The 15,663-nt window shown below is 38.6% G+C and overlaps 1 protein-coding gene across 4 annotated transcripts in view; it reads left to right on the forward strand.

Moving 5' to 3' along the window:
• The first annotated feature begins 2,016 nt into the window (after positions 1–2,016).
• LOC149225757 (alpha-mannosidase-like) overlaps positions 2,017–15,663 on the forward strand; it is a 535,348-nt gene continuing 521,701 nt past the window's right edge. For 3 of the 4 annotated variants that reach the window (XR_016247700.1, XM_089377304.1, XM_089377305.1), the window contains exons 1-4: positions 2,017–2,437; positions 10,651–10,734; positions 10,824–10,912; positions 11,077–11,251. Coding sequence is in view for 3 of the 4 variants with exons in the window: in XM_089377304.1 (XP_089233430.1) it covers positions 2,201–2,437; positions 10,651–10,734; positions 10,824–10,912; positions 11,077–11,251 (585 nt within the window). In the remaining variant the exon portion in view is untranslated. The remainder of the gene's footprint in view (positions 2,438–10,650; positions 10,735–10,823; positions 10,913–11,076; positions 11,252–15,663) is intronic. The other variant, XM_089377303.1, reaches the window with a different exon arrangement.

Here is a 15,663-nt window from a genome sequence, read left to right on the forward strand (position 1 = left end):
GGTCGAAACATTATACAGTGGATCATGGCATCATGTTGAGACACATTGTTGAAAATGTTTGGGAGGACAAAGAAGAAGTATTTTGCTGTTTTGTTGACTTCAAAAAAGCATTTGACATAGTCCCTAGGGATAAATTGTGACATAGAATGGAAGAACTTGAAATTCCTATGCATTACAGAGCCGTTGTCCATAGACTTTATGAAGAAGTGAAAGTCAAAAATAGAACCTCAGCAGGTATTTTAGAAAGCTTTAGAAGTGACATTGGAGTCAAGCAAGGTTGCCCTCTATCCCCCACTCTTTTTGGTCTATATATTGATAAATTGGAAGAGTGGCTAAATCTACAAGGTGGAGATGGTGTTCGGTTGGGGGAGTTTGTGATAAAGCTTCTTTTATATGCTGATGATATTGTATTGATTTCTAAATTGACCCATGGATTGCAAATGCACTTATATGCCCTTGAGCATTTTTGTAGAGCAGTGGGGATGCAAGTCAATACTAGCAAGACCAAAATAATGATTTTTTATAATAAAAGGAAGCAAAGCCAACATACTTTCTTCTTTGAAGACAACATTCTTGAAGAAGTAAATGAGTACAAGTACGTTGGGATTGATTTCAACAACAAACTCAATTGGGAGGACTACAGAAAGAAGAGAATTTTAGGAGGGTGGAAAGCATTATATGCTCTTCAAAACAGATGTAGAGAGGCATAGTTATGAGATTGGAAAACGATTAAAGTGCTTTTTGGACTCCTAGTTTGTCCAGTGACGCTATATGGGTGTGAATTGTGGGCTAGCAACACTCCCGTCTCAAAATGGAAACAAATTGAGAAAATCCAAAACGCTTGATCATGAGCAAGTTCAAAATAAAAAGTTCGGTACCTTATGAGATAATGTTGAATGAAACAGGATCAACTTCCATTGAAGCAATTGCTATGGTGCGGCTCATAAGATACCTAAAAAGAATTGAACAAACGAGAGTAGGTAGATGGCCTAATGTTATCTTCAATGAAGGCATGAGCGAAAGAAAGAAAACATGGATGAAGCAAAACTACAAATGGATGCAAAAATGGAATATCTACCTTAATGCCTGTCCCAAAAATAGCAAGGAGCTAAAGGATTTTGTTATGGAGAAGTTTTGTAAAAAGGTATGGGGAAAAGAGTTGGGTAGAAAGAAGAAATATTACATTGAGGAATTCAACCCTACGTGTGATTTACAACAAAAAGAGTTCATTGGAGCTAGCATTTCATGGAGGGCAAAGGTTCTTATTGCTAAATTAAGTTCCAACTCACATCAACTTCGGTGTGAAACAAGACGGTGGAAAAGGCCTAAAGAAGCTTGGGAAGAACAGGTGTGTACATTTTGCATGTTTGGGGCTGTGGAATCGGAAAAACATTTCATTTTGGAATGTGATGCATTCAAAGACATCAGAGAAAGTTATGAGAACATGTTAGCATCAGTTTCTTGGCATTGTCTTTTTAGCGAGGGGATTGTTGGAAGGTTGGGTCAGCTCATCATCAATTTGAATCGGAAAAGGACTGAATTACAAAAAGCGAAAAACAAAAAACTAATGATCTCATAAACTATTTTTAATCTCATAAACCTTCATATATCATTTCTTTTCATTACACCATAAACTTTTTATTATAATTTATTAAAAAATATTCAACACTTATTTCACATCTATAATAAAAGATTTATATAATTTTTTAGTTAAAAAACAAAGAGCCTTACATTTTACCCAAATAGCAACATCATAAGAGATGGGAGGTCAATGGACCTACCTCACGGGACTAACTCTCCAATTTGTATAATAGAGACCCACTGTACCTATCAGGATCACCTACCTCACGGGACTAACTCTCCAATTTGTATAATAGAGACCCCACTGTACCTCTCAAGATCCTGATATCGTGAATATTCATGTTAATTTTTCTTACTCAGAAACCGAGTTAATTATGTCATGTCGACATTTTTGTTAATTTTTACTCAAAAGCTGACACCCACCATGACCAGACCTCTTATTTACCCCAACATCTGCACAGAGACCCACTTATTTATTTATCCCAACATCTGCACAGAGACCCCAGGAGAGCAACCTTAGCAGTGCACACATCAAATTTTGGTGCCCATTATCTTCTGCTTCTGCCGGGCCTGCTGTACCTACTTCGCTTAGGAAAAGCCTATAAATGTTCCAGGATTCATGAAAGCAGACGCAACATACATTGCCGGCATGGGCGGGTCAAAGCTTCAATGGCTTTGCATTTGCAGCCTACTTATCAATCTCTGCTTCTGGCAATCCCTGGCAATTGAGTATAGCACCAAAGCAGGGCCAGTGGAAGGAAAACTGAATGTTCATCTAGTTCCTCACACTCATGACGATGTGGGATGGCTCAAGACAGTTGATCAATACTATGTTGGCTCTAACAGTTCTATACAGGTAAAATTATTATCGTATTCAGTTCATAAATTTGTCAGTCCAGGGCAGCAGGTCCAGGCGTTGACTTCTGTTGGGGGGTTTGATTCTCAGTTATTGCTAGTAGTTACATTGAATGAAATTGTTGTCTATTTTGACAGTAATGAAATCCACCCAACCATATTGTATTATCTCGTTGTTGAGTTGCCCTATCATGTATGTAATTGTTGAAAGATATGTCATATAAGTGATTATATTGCTTTATTCCATTGCACTTACAGAAATCAGGTGCATTTCACATCCCGGTGTGGTAATGGTGGCCCATTAATTCTTTGTGTGCCCATGTAATGGTGCATTGGGTACATCACTGCATTCAATATGGACACTAGCACAGACCCATCTATAATATGCACCTTAAGAGAGCTCCTTTAGTACACGCAAATGACAAACTCTTAAGATCACAGTTTCAAGGTGCATAGTATACCTGGTTTAGATGGGTTTGGGCTAGTGTAATATTCAGAAAAACCAATCTTCAGAGGATGCTGTTTAAATTCACATAAAATCTCTTTTCACCGAAGAAGCAAGTGTTCTACAACCTAGGTGAAGGGAGATCTCCAGTTGTGTGACAAAGCGTGTGCGGTGCTACAAGAAAAAAACACACGCTGACTTAAAAAATAACAAAATTTTATAAAAATACCAATAGACATGAAAAATAAATCTTAGAACAGATCTATTTTAAACCCGCATCTATTTGGTGCCAATTGGTTGACACTTGAGCTTTTTTATACCTTATTAGTGCTTAATAAATTCGAGGTTAAGTTGGATGTATGCTCATATTCTTTTTTCTCAAGAAAAAAAAGTTGGAATTCTTATTCCAGTGAAGAATAGAAATCACATTCTTCAGCTGCTCAAAGCATGTTTACAGAACAATACTCTAACAAGCCCATACCCAACGGGTATCTTTTAGATCATTAAAAAAGGACTTTTCAGCCACCAACCCCATAGTAGTAGATAAGCTAATACATCCATAATGGTTCTCAAGACTGTTCCCATAACAGTCTTTTACAAAGCATCAATAAAAGGTTTAAAGATCAAAACAATGAAAAAGGGAGAAATAACTAATTTAAACAGGCGGTCTTGATATTGAATTTCCATGACCTTAGGTCTAGGTTAGAGTCTTAAAATCACTGATGCTACCAAACCAAGAATCTCAACCATAAACTACTTTGCACAACGGAAATATAAAGAAGTAAATCACATATGCACAAATATACACACTTTTAACAAAATTGTACAATCCCAATCTTCGTTATATTAAACAAACTGAGTAATACAATAGTCTATGGTATACAAGATACAATGACAAACTTTGTTGTGTAACTTCGATGTCGTATCTTGTCCTGCCGGTCCTTTGCTTCTGTACTGCTCACTAGTAGTGCCTTAGTCCATCAAGGCCACTACACATCGAGACTCCAAGAGGGTTGCCTCCTAACAATGCTGCAAGTCACTTTTGCTGCATGTACACGGGCTCATCAAACTGCTCTCTAGGCTAGCCAATACCTGAGCTCCAATCTGCCTTCTAGTAGCCTCTTTCGTCCATCAAAGAGCTACTCATTAGGCTGCAATACTTCACCCAATCACGCACCAACAACGTCCTTCTTGTCTACTGCTCTAGGGCTACTTTGGGTAGCCAACACACTGCCCTCCAATCAGATCAATGGTACCCAATCATGTCACTATCAATTCTGCTCCTAGGAAGACTCTTCACCTCCTCGGAAGATCCTCCACATGGCACCAACAGGCTGCTATGTCACGATCCAATTCTGGTCAACACTTTGACCCAACAATCCTCCACAAAATGCTGCTGTCCTCCACTGTTTGCTTGCTGCTCCTGCAATTCTGTTTAGGGCACAATATGCAACCCTCAACTCAATGCACAGTCAGCAAAACTAGCCCTCAAGGGCTGTGGCCTACCTTGGAGAGGCTCCTCCCATGCCATGCTATCCTCTGAAGGTTCTGTCCACCTCAACGCAGTCCTAGAATACCTCCAGCTGCTTGCTATGGCCTGCGGCCTAGCACAGCAGCTTGCTGTAGTTTTTGGCCTCCTCCAAGATATGCCAAATAGTCACCCCAAACAGCAATGTATTGCCTCCTAGCTCCTCGGCCTAGTAGCCCAGCACCTCGGCCCTAGAACAGCTCCTCGGACCTGTGTTTTTAGCCCACAACCAGCCCTTAGATAGTCTGCAATCATGCCCAGAACTTGGGCCTCCAAACAGACCTCTCCCATGCTGCTCCTCGGCCTCCACTTCAGACTTATCCCCACACTGTCTTTGACCCTTTCTTGCTGCGGCTAGGGCTCTCTTTCTCCACCAAATTCAGGGCTCTTTTTCTTGGAGGAATGTTTCACAAGTGGATGATCTAAAACACATCAATTCACCCTCCTTTTATATCCAAATCAATGTTGCACTAATCATTATCGGGATAATTTCGGCGCAGGGAAAAAATTGTAATAATCGGGAAAAAATCGGTAATAATCGGGAAAAAATAGTTTGGTACAAAAATATTCATTTTTTTTTTCAATTTTTTTAATATCTAAACCATCTACAACATAAAATAAATACATTGGCACATAAATATGATAAAAGAACTAATATATAAGATGTTTAATATCATTTCTAGTGCTAAAATCACACATAACAGTGAATCATGTCCTGAATAGTAAGTCCTGACTCCTGAGTCCCAACTCAGCCTCAAAATATCAACAAAAAATATAATAATGTATCTCATGAGTCATAATGTCATATACAATGAAATGAACAAAATAACTAAAGTCTAATACTATTGATTTCCTCTGCCCCTCTTGCGAGAAAATGCCATAGCTTTCCCTTTCCCTCTAGATGTAGATGCTGGTGCTGGTGGAGTTGGCAGTGGAGTCTGCTGTGCTCTAGAAGCTGAAGAACTAGGAGTAGGAGCTATAGGAGGTAGACCACGTCCTCTACTGGTGGCAGGGGTAGCCCGGGCAGGTGGTGTCACCTCCTCCTCCTGTTGCTCCAACTCCTCCTCCTCCTCCCCTACATCCTGCACTAACCAATCATCAACAGATTCCATGAGAGGCCTCTCGGACTCAACCCTCCATGCAGCAGTGGTGTCAATCCCATCCAATGAGATGGCCTCCATATCAGGTGTCCTCTCAAGTTGCCTCACCCACAATCGAAGATTGTAGTAGACGTAGACCATGTCATTAAGTCGCTGGGACTCCAACCTGTACAAAGATCATGAAATAATAATTATAAAAAAAATATTGTTTAATGAATTCAAAAATTTATTTGGAAATTTGCAATATTTTAAATTTTTAAGTGTTAACCTGTTGCGCTTCTTGTTGTGTATTTTTTCAAATACACTCCAGTTGCGCTCACATCCTGAGGAGCTACATGTTTGGCTGAGGATCTGAATGGCAAGCTTTTGCAGAAGGGGTACCTTGGCACCATACATTCTCCACCATGCATCTACAACAAAATTACAAATAAAATTTTAAATAAACATAAGAAAAAAATGGAATTTGAAGAGACAATGAAATTTGAAACAAACTAAAAAATACCTGGCATTTTAATCGTCTTATCAGTCACAGCCATGTCAAAGCCAAATGTGCCACTTGCCATCCTATATGTCTCAATTTCTTTAGAGATTTCTGTACGTTCTGCTGGAGATCGCACCATCCTCTGGACACAGGTTAAGAATCCATCCATGATCTCAGCATCAAATACGAACCCACATGCGTAAGAAAATGCGGGGTTCAGGAAAATCCCAGCAGCATGAATGGGATGATGGAGTGTGTTGTTCCATTGTTCATCAATCACTCCCCATAGGAGGAGTCATCTCTGAAACCCCTCATCTCCCTTATCATCATAGTAGGCCCGAATGGATTCTTTCGCCCTGTCCATGGCCTCATACAAATAGCCCATTGTGCGCTTCTCACCATCAACTAACCGAAGAACCTTTATCAAAGGTTCAGAAATGGCGCACACCTCCTGTACTCCCGCCCAGAAGTCTTCATGTTATGAAACTAGTCTGCATATAGCCTCTCCCTCTGGTTTGCGGCTCATTGGCAAAGCACGCCACTCCTCTGAAAGAAACATTCTCTTCACATCCCACATAGAATTCAAGAGGGATTGAAGAGATATGAAACTAGTGGCAAACCGTGTAATGGCGGGGCGCACCAACTCTTTGTTGTTGGTGAATCTTCTCATCAAGCTAAGCACATATGTATGATTATATATAAATTTTGTAATGCTTTTGGATGACTCAACAATATCTTTAACAAAGGAAATTTTCCCTATGTCTTCCGACATCAAATCAATACAATGTGTAGCACAAGGTGTCCAAAATAAAGTAGGATGCCTCTCCATAAGCATCCTGCCAGCAACAACATAATTTGCAGCATTGTCCGTTATGACTTGGACAACATTTTCTGCATCCACTTTCAAAATAAACACATCCAGCAAATCACATAAAGTTCTTGCATCTTTGATTTGTGCAGATGCATCAACAAATTTGATAAACATAGTCCCCTTGGGACAACTAACCAAGAAGTTTATAAGGGTTCTCCCCTTTTGGTCAGTCCAACCATCTGACATCACAGTGCATCCTGTTTGTGCCCATGATTCCCTAAAATCCTCCAATCTTTTGGTGCAGTCAAGCTTTTCATTTTGAAGAATCCGGCCTCTCATGTCATGATAAGAAGGGATTTTGTACCCTGGGCCAACAGTTGCAATAGCATCAAGAGCAGGTTGGAAAAATGGATTATTCCTTACAATGCTGAAAGGAATATCACTCCAAAGGAGAAATTTTGCCAGCAATTTGTCAGCTTGTTCTTTCTCAGTTTTTTTTAGCATTGAACTGATAGATGGCTGTGAACCAGGTGTGGTTCGAGGAACAAAAAATGATGAGGCAGCTACCGGGTTGGTTGATGCTGCAGTAGAACCACTGCCACTTCCTTGTTCAACTGACTTTTTTAGTTGCCTCTTCATTTCTTCTTTGGCCTCTCTAGTGTGGTCTAAAGTTTCCAATGCTTTCATGGCTCTTCGGATGAGTTCAGGATTTGTATTTGTGCAAGGCCCTACATCAAATCCAGGGATTTGTGCAAGGTGATACTTCAATTTGTACACCCCCCCGGACATATGGTGCCCACACAACTTGCAAGACAAGTTTATTCTATCATTCAAAGTAGCAGGTTCACCAAATTCCCAGAAAGGGTCCAATTTCCTTGGCATGTTTGATTTTGAACTTTGAAGTTGAAAACTTGAATGGTGTTTCGGTGAACCTATGGGAAAATAAGGATTACAATTTAGTATTTACAAGTTACAAACTTACAATTTAGTATTTTACTATTTACATTGTACAAAAACTAAAAAAAATTACATACAATTTAAGAAACCCCATTCCAAACCCAACCAAAAAAACAAAAAAAAAATACATTGGACAAATGTGAAAAACCCCATTCCAAACCCAACCAAAAAAACTAAAAAAAATTTACATTGGACAAATGTCAAAAACCCCATTCCAAACCCAACCAAAAACATAGAAAAAAAACAAAAACCAAGTTACAAAACAATGAAAACACAAAACGTTGGTGCCCATACCGGTTTTATGGAGATAATGTGTCTCCTCCTTAGCTCACTCTTCGATTTTCTCCTCCAGGTAGTTGATTTAGCTCCAAAATCTCCAAGCCTCTAATTCTCCAACTCTCCAAACCCCACCGCGCCCTCTGCTGTCCAAATGAAAAAAAAATCGCGTTTTTCCTAATAAACATGCGCTGCCCAACGGGCCCGCGCTTTTTACTGAAAAATTGGCCCCCTTTTTTTTTTTGATCTTCCTTGTTTTTGTTTTTTCTTTCGCCTGATTTAATCGTCATTTTGAAAAAATCGCGATAATACGATATTATCGTGATTTTTTCCCGATTAGTGCAACACTGATCCAAATAAGGGGCTCTAGCGAATTCATAAAGGACTCTTGGACGAATTCACTTCAAGACTACATGACTTGACTGTCCATAATTATTTGTCACCTTCAAAAATTTGTAACTTCGTTTCTAGAGCTCCGATTTGAGTGATCTTTGGAGCGTTGGAATCGGCTCGCCAAACTCTATCACCTCAAATTTTCTCAAGCTCAAATTCATCATGATTTTGACCCAAATCCCGATGGGTGCAAAACCCCATACTTGGGTTCCAAGCCCACAAGTGACCTTTGTGGCGCTTTTCCCTCTAAACCCTGAACCCTAGGGCTTGGAGTACCTCCCAAGCTACACAAATCAACACTTGAGACAGTCAAGACAACATCCTGAGACTCTTCCAGGATCAAAACTCCTGCTTCCAGCTGCTGACACTCCTTGGAGAGGGCATTGCCTCAGTATTAAGCTCCTGGAAAAACATGAGTGAAAGAAGCCTGATCAAAGTGGGTTGTTACCTCCTTCAGTTGGTCTGCTAAAGGCTTCAAAAGGACATTCGGGATATGTATCTCACCTTTCATCCTATTTATGACTAATGTATGCTAGTACATTCTACATAGTAACATAGACACTACTTCCTGCATTCTCATATGATATCCCTTCTACTTTACATGGTAATACCTGTTTCAGTTCTGCAGTGCCCCTGTGATTTTATTTGATGCACAGTTGAGGGATTGCATTGGACGGCTAGGGTTAGGCTGTCCAATTGCAAAATAAAAGGGTAATCTGATGCAGTTTTTGAATTTTTTGAATGCTTTATTAGTTTACTTCTGTAAGGCACAGTGCTTCATATAGGTCATAGTTTGATGGAATAGTAAGACCATTGAAGAGCTTGCTTCTTGCATAGCTTGTTGTGTCAGCAAGTTGAGCTGATCAGCTTTTGTATTATCTGTTTTTTTATAATCTGCATGCAATTTTATGTGATGTTTGCTTAACAAAGCAGGTGGGATCTTATGGAAAGTGTTGGTATCTATGGTCACGAGTTCAAGCGAATGCGTCACGAGTTCAATCCACTGTGCAGTCTATATAAACATCAGTGGCAATGGCCTCTGTTACTTTTTAATACCAAACCACAAACACATAACATTCAACCACAATTAAAGAAAATTCAGAAGAAGAGAGGAAAAGAGAGGAAGAATCCTTCAGTATTTAAAACTTAAAACAGTCGAATATTCACCCAATAGAATATAACACAGGGAGCGAGAAAGGAAGAACCATTCCCATGGATTATGGAGTCAATCAACCATAACTGCAAAAGGTTAACAAGCAAATAACATCCAACCACAATTAAATAAAATTCAGAAGAGGTAGACGAAAAGAGCGGAAGAATCCTCCAGAAGTTAAAACAGTAGAATATTCACCTGATAGAATATAACACAGAGAATGAGAGAGGAAAAACCATTCCCATGGTTTATGGAGTCAATCAACCGTAACTGCAAAGTTTAGCAATATATTCATAGAAACTGCAATCTAGCGAACAGAATAAGAGATGAATCTTTATCCACCGCTAGAGAATATTCAAACCAGATAGAATATAAGAGAGAGGAGAAGAATAATAGTTTACATTCACTGTGCAATGCAATTTCAATTAATACACTCTTTAATTCTATCCCACTCTAATGGCGTGGCCAAGAGTGCAAACTAGACTGAAACGACTTGCTGAAACCTCCAATCTGGCATTCCATATTCAGTGTATATAAAAGTATGCCTGGCAATTTCAATGTTTGTTTTCTCGGTGATTGATATGTGCGTATGTGGAGAAGCCAATGAAATACTCACATAAGAAGCAAATGGAAGAGAAGAATTGTGACAACTGTACATACTGTACTCTCTCTCTGTCTATATGTAAGTACAAAAATTGGTACTGGAGAATATTTAATGAAAAGTTGAGTTGGATACTTACAATCAGTGGTTGAGGTAGTGAGATTGACAATTACAAATATAATAAATATTGACCAAGCCTCATCATTTCCTTCTTGATTAGAAGAAATTTTCCTCAGTAGGTGAGGAAATTGCTCTTCAAGAGTTGACTGGGATATCCACTTGTCTTGGGTGGGCAAGGTCACCGTGTTTGCAGCCAAGATTCCTGAGTGTCTGATATCTAATTTATGAATTTAATGAATTTTAAAGTTTTACAATTTACCATTTCATTGTTTCCAAATATGTTCTCCAATTAAAAAATGGAAGTTCTATGGGAAACTAATATATGGCATTTTTAATGTATTGTTTCCAGGTGGCAGCGGTAGAATACATCCTGGATTCATTTATCAATGCTTTGCAAGAAGACCCAAACCGCAAATTTATTTATGTTGAAATGGTGAGAAGAATATCTAGTAGGCTTACTTCTTGACTCGCTTTCCATTTCCTTCATATTTATTTAAATAACATGCTTTTTCTTCTTGTAAGGCTTTTTTCAAAAGGTGGTGGAGGCAACAAAGTGAAGAGAAAAGGGAAATTGTTAGAAGGCTTGTTGAATCTGGCCAACTTGAATTTATGTGAGTGGAATATTTAACTTCATTAATTCTCAAGCTTTAGTTCAAGGCTAAGTATTTCTATTAGGTGTAAAATTTGTCTTATTTTTTCAAAGGTTTTGGTTTCCTTATAAAGTTCCATAAATATTGAAAATTCTAAAGCTTGGCTCTTTAAGGTAATTTTTCAGAAATGGGGGATGGTGCATGCATGATGAAGCATCTACCTATTACGTGGACATGATAGATCAAACAACCCTTGGGCACCGATTTATCAAGAAAGAATTTGGCAAAGTTCCTCGTGTTGGGTGGCAGATTGATCCCTTCGGACATTCCGCCGTTCAAGGTTATCTTCTAAGTGCAGAGGTTTGCAAACCTTTCCCTCTGTATGACATCGTTCTTCTTATCCTTTTCTTCACTCTTGCAAGATGATAGTATATACCAGTTTAGAGTTTGTTATGGATCAATCTCCCTTCTCCTTGTCACCACAATTCCATACATAATGCACATATAGAAGACAAGCAAGTCAGCACACAATGTAACCTACTCTGAGTCTAGGGTTAATTGGTATATACTAGGAACTTCAAGTGAGGGGATGAAGTATGTCCATCATTAAATATATCATGTGGCAAAATTCACACATGGTTATCACATCTTTATGTTCAATTCCATTATCCATGTGACAAAAGTCACACATTACCCTGGCTCACTAGTATGTGCTCAACACCCTATCATAAATCATTATTATCCATGCTTATGAAAGAAAGTGAAGTGCGAAGTGATGAAGAAGAAAATGAGATGTATCTTACGTACACATTATATACAGACACCAATATATATGCATCGATCCTTTAGGAAGATTCTTTGATGAAGCTTTATCATAAATGATCTCATTGTGTTGATCATTAATCCCATTGGGAAAATCTCACATGATGATATCAATCATGGCATTGATTCCATAAAAAAATCTTGGATTACGCTTTATCAAAGTACAAAATTGTAATTAAAGTATTGTTTTTGTTGGGAAGAATCTTGGATGGCACTTTTATCAGTTTATGATATTGATTACCAATTGTAACGCCAGTTTTTTTTAAATTTCAACCATGGTAAGTAGAGTCTGCAATTAGAAAAATTAACCCAAAACCTATGTAGCTTAAAAGTAGCTTAAAAGTCCAAAAACTCAATCAAAAGAACTTTCTGAGCCACATTAATCTACAAAGGCATTACTGGAAATTATGAACAGCAGAAACATGCTTAACAGAACTAAAAACTGCGTCTGTATTCTATTTCAAACTGTAAGAAGAAAATCACAATACATAAGCTCCAAACTAAAACTCCCAACCACATGGTTGTCCACCCTTCATCTTCTTTATAGACCAAGAAGATATGGAAAATACAATGTATCTAGATACATGCATGAAGCAATCCCAATCAATAGAGTCAAACCTAACCCTAATCATCTCAAATAGTCTGCCCTCCTGCATTGAAATATGTGCCATGAATAGTGCACTTCCTACTGGAGCCAAACAACAAACATGCAAACCTGCTGTTGCCTTCTAGACATCTGTTCCTTCATCCAAGTATACAAAGTCTCATACAAGCACCCTAGCTATCTTATGGATCTGTGCCCTCCCCAAAAGATGGTAAATCCGTATTACAACAGATAAAACAAAGTCTAACTAACTGGAATTCTAAATTTGAACCAGTGTTGCATGACTCGTACTCATATAAGACTCGTCTGGGTATTGACTCGGCGACCCGTATAAGAATCGGCAAAATACAGAAAAAAAACTTAAAATAGGATAAATTTTAAGCACAAAAAAGAAACTAATGACATTTCCAATCCCTATAAGTTATAAAAACCACAATATATGCAATAATTCATAACATCATCTTTTATCTATGATAGTACATTGTACAACATAACATATTTGATTTTTGTAAGCAAAACATTTAGATACTGAATAAGGAAATGAACCATGGTTCCATAATCAAAATAAAAAATGGCAGCAAGTTCAAAATTCAAATACATATGTCATAAATAATAAGTCATAGTCTCATAACAATCTTGAGTCTCATCACTCATGCATGACTACACCTAGAATAAGCTGTCATGGAGCTAGTGCCAACATCGGAAGGTTGAAGCAATTGTGAGGCAGGTGTATTTGGAGTCTCCATTTGAGATGACAAACTAGAGAGATCCTTAGTCTCTTCATCAAGCCAACTCAAATCAGGGGACTCCTCCTCAACAACCCATTCAGAGTCTAAATCAATACTATCCAATAAAATTGGATCTAGATTTTTTGGCTGCACTTGTTTTGTGAGCATTCGAAGGTTGTAATAGATGAAAAACTTCTTCAACCTCTCATGCTTCAACCTGTTTCTCTTTTTTCTATGGATGTGCTCAAACACTGACCAATTGCGCTCACAAGCAGAAGTGCTACAGGGGTGACTCAAAACTCTGATGGCAAATTCTTGTAATTGTGGTGCCTCAGTGCCACAATCTATCCACCAATGAGTTGTAAAAAAATAACAACAAATATTATTAGTTTGCAATGCCAAAGTTCAAACATATAAAAGACTCAAAAGAGAACTAGCAAAATTACAAACTAAATTTTAACAATTTGCACTTACAAGGCATTTTCTTGTCCTTGAGACGTTGGCTTGAGCTGAATCCAAATATGCCAGATGCTTCCTTGTACGATTTTGTCTTAAATAGCTTGATCGGGGAACATCTTCTCAATGCATATCATGACACCTCTCATCACCTCAGGATCTTTTTGAATGTTAGACCCCCCATTATAGAATAAGCTCGGATTGAGATATGCTCTCGCTGCGTGCAATGGTGAATGTAGCTGCTTGTCCCACCTGGAATCAATAATTTTCCATAAAGGGAGATATTTGGATTCATCTCCCTTGTAGAAAGTCTTGATGGTCTCTTTGGACCTGTCCATGCCCTCATAAATATATCCCATTGCAGGTTTCTCTCCATCCATCAATCTCAAGACTTTCAAAAGGGGCTCAGTAGAGCTAACAATCTTAGTGATTTTTTCCCACAAACTATCACCTAGGACAAATACTTTCACAATCAATGCTTTTGGTTTTGTGTTATCTTTCCAAAATATCCATTGTTGGCTACTAAACATTCTTCTCAAAGCTTGGTACTCATACAAAATGCTTTGGAGGGAAAGAAAGTTTGTAGCAAACCGTGTGATAGCTGCGTGACTTAGCTCACCCTGTGTGAATTCCCTCATAAGGTTCAACACCCAAACATGGTTATAAATATACTTGGTAATTTGTTTGCACTCTTGCACAACATTTTGCACCCACTCCAACTTCCCAATGTCCTCTAGTATCAAGTCTATGCAATGGGCAGTGCATGGAGTCCAAAAAATGGTGGGATATTTGGCACAAAGCAACCTTTTAGCTTCTACATAATTTGTTGCGTTGTCTGTGATTACTTGGACAACATTTGCAACCCCAACTTCCTCCACACCGCAACAAACAATGTAGAAATCAAATGTACATCTTTTACATGTGCAGATGCATCAATGGATCTTAGGAACATGGTTCCTTTAGGGCAAGCTACAATAAAATTTATTATTGTTCTACCCCTCTGATCTGTCCACCCATCATACATAAATGTGCAACTTGTAAACTTCCATGAGCTTTTAATGCTCTCCAATTGTGGCTTGACACACTCGAGCTCCTCATATAGCTCTTTCCCCCTAAGTGCATTATAAGATGGGGCTTTGTATCTAGGGCCAACACTTGCAATGGCATCCACCATGGGCTGATAAAAATAAGACTTTGCATAGTTGAATGAAAGACTATTATGGTACCAAAACCTCCTCACTGCCATATCTGCCTCCTCTGCCTTCTTTTCATTAAAACTTTCCAAGGTTGGCTGAGATCTTGGAGTTGTACGGGGAGCGAAGAAAGAAGAGGTTATACTCTTGTTTGCCACAACACTTGAAGAGGAGTTACCGACACTTTGATTCTGTGGTTCATTCTGAGATCTACCTATCCCAACAACCTCAACCTTCCTTCTTGCCCTCTTAGAACTTTCTTCTTTAATGGCTTCTAAAGTAGCTACCATTTCAGCAGTAAGCTCATCAGGGCAATGTTCACAACATTCCACATCATTCCCAGGAATTCTAGCTAGGTGGTATTATAGCTTGTTTATGCCCGCATACATTGTGGCATTGCAATAATTGCACTTGACATGGTGGTCATTACTGGGAGTGAGTCGTTTACCATGTGCCCATGCCAAATCACGAGACTTTCTACTATTGGTTTTGGAGAATTTAGCATCTACGGATAAATACTAATTCACTAGACAAGTAGCTGTGCCTAGAACAACAATTTAAAGTGTTTTAGACTTTCCCTATAAGCAATAGATAAGAAGAGAGGATAAAAGGCCTACCTGTAGTTCTGCTTTCCTCGTCTCCCTTGTATCGATTCCGTCGCTCCTTCCCATACTTAATCCGCTTGAAAAGTACCCTGTCAACACAACAGAAGATGAAAACCGATCAAAGCATATGATCCATTGAATATAAATGAAAGGAATCAGAAGCAATTCATACATATAAGCATTATGAAAGAACACATCATATGGAAAAAGGTTCAAACACTTTATTAGATAGAAGAAGGAATTACAACCATCAGTGTTTGATTCAAAGTCATTCCTCCAGCTTGGATCCCATCCACATCACATCAAAAGCAAGACAAGCTTGTGGCATCACATCATTTGCTCCAAAGTCAAGTCTCATAGCAGC

Source organism: Pinus tabuliformis, chromosome J, assembly GCF_031772625.1.
Source record: "Pinus tabuliformis cultivar Carrire ecotype Pingquan chromosome J, CPIR1, whole genome shotgun sequence".
NCBI classification, from domain to species: domain Eukaryota; kingdom Viridiplantae; phylum Streptophyta; class Pinopsida; order Pinales; family Pinaceae; genus Pinus; species Pinus tabuliformis.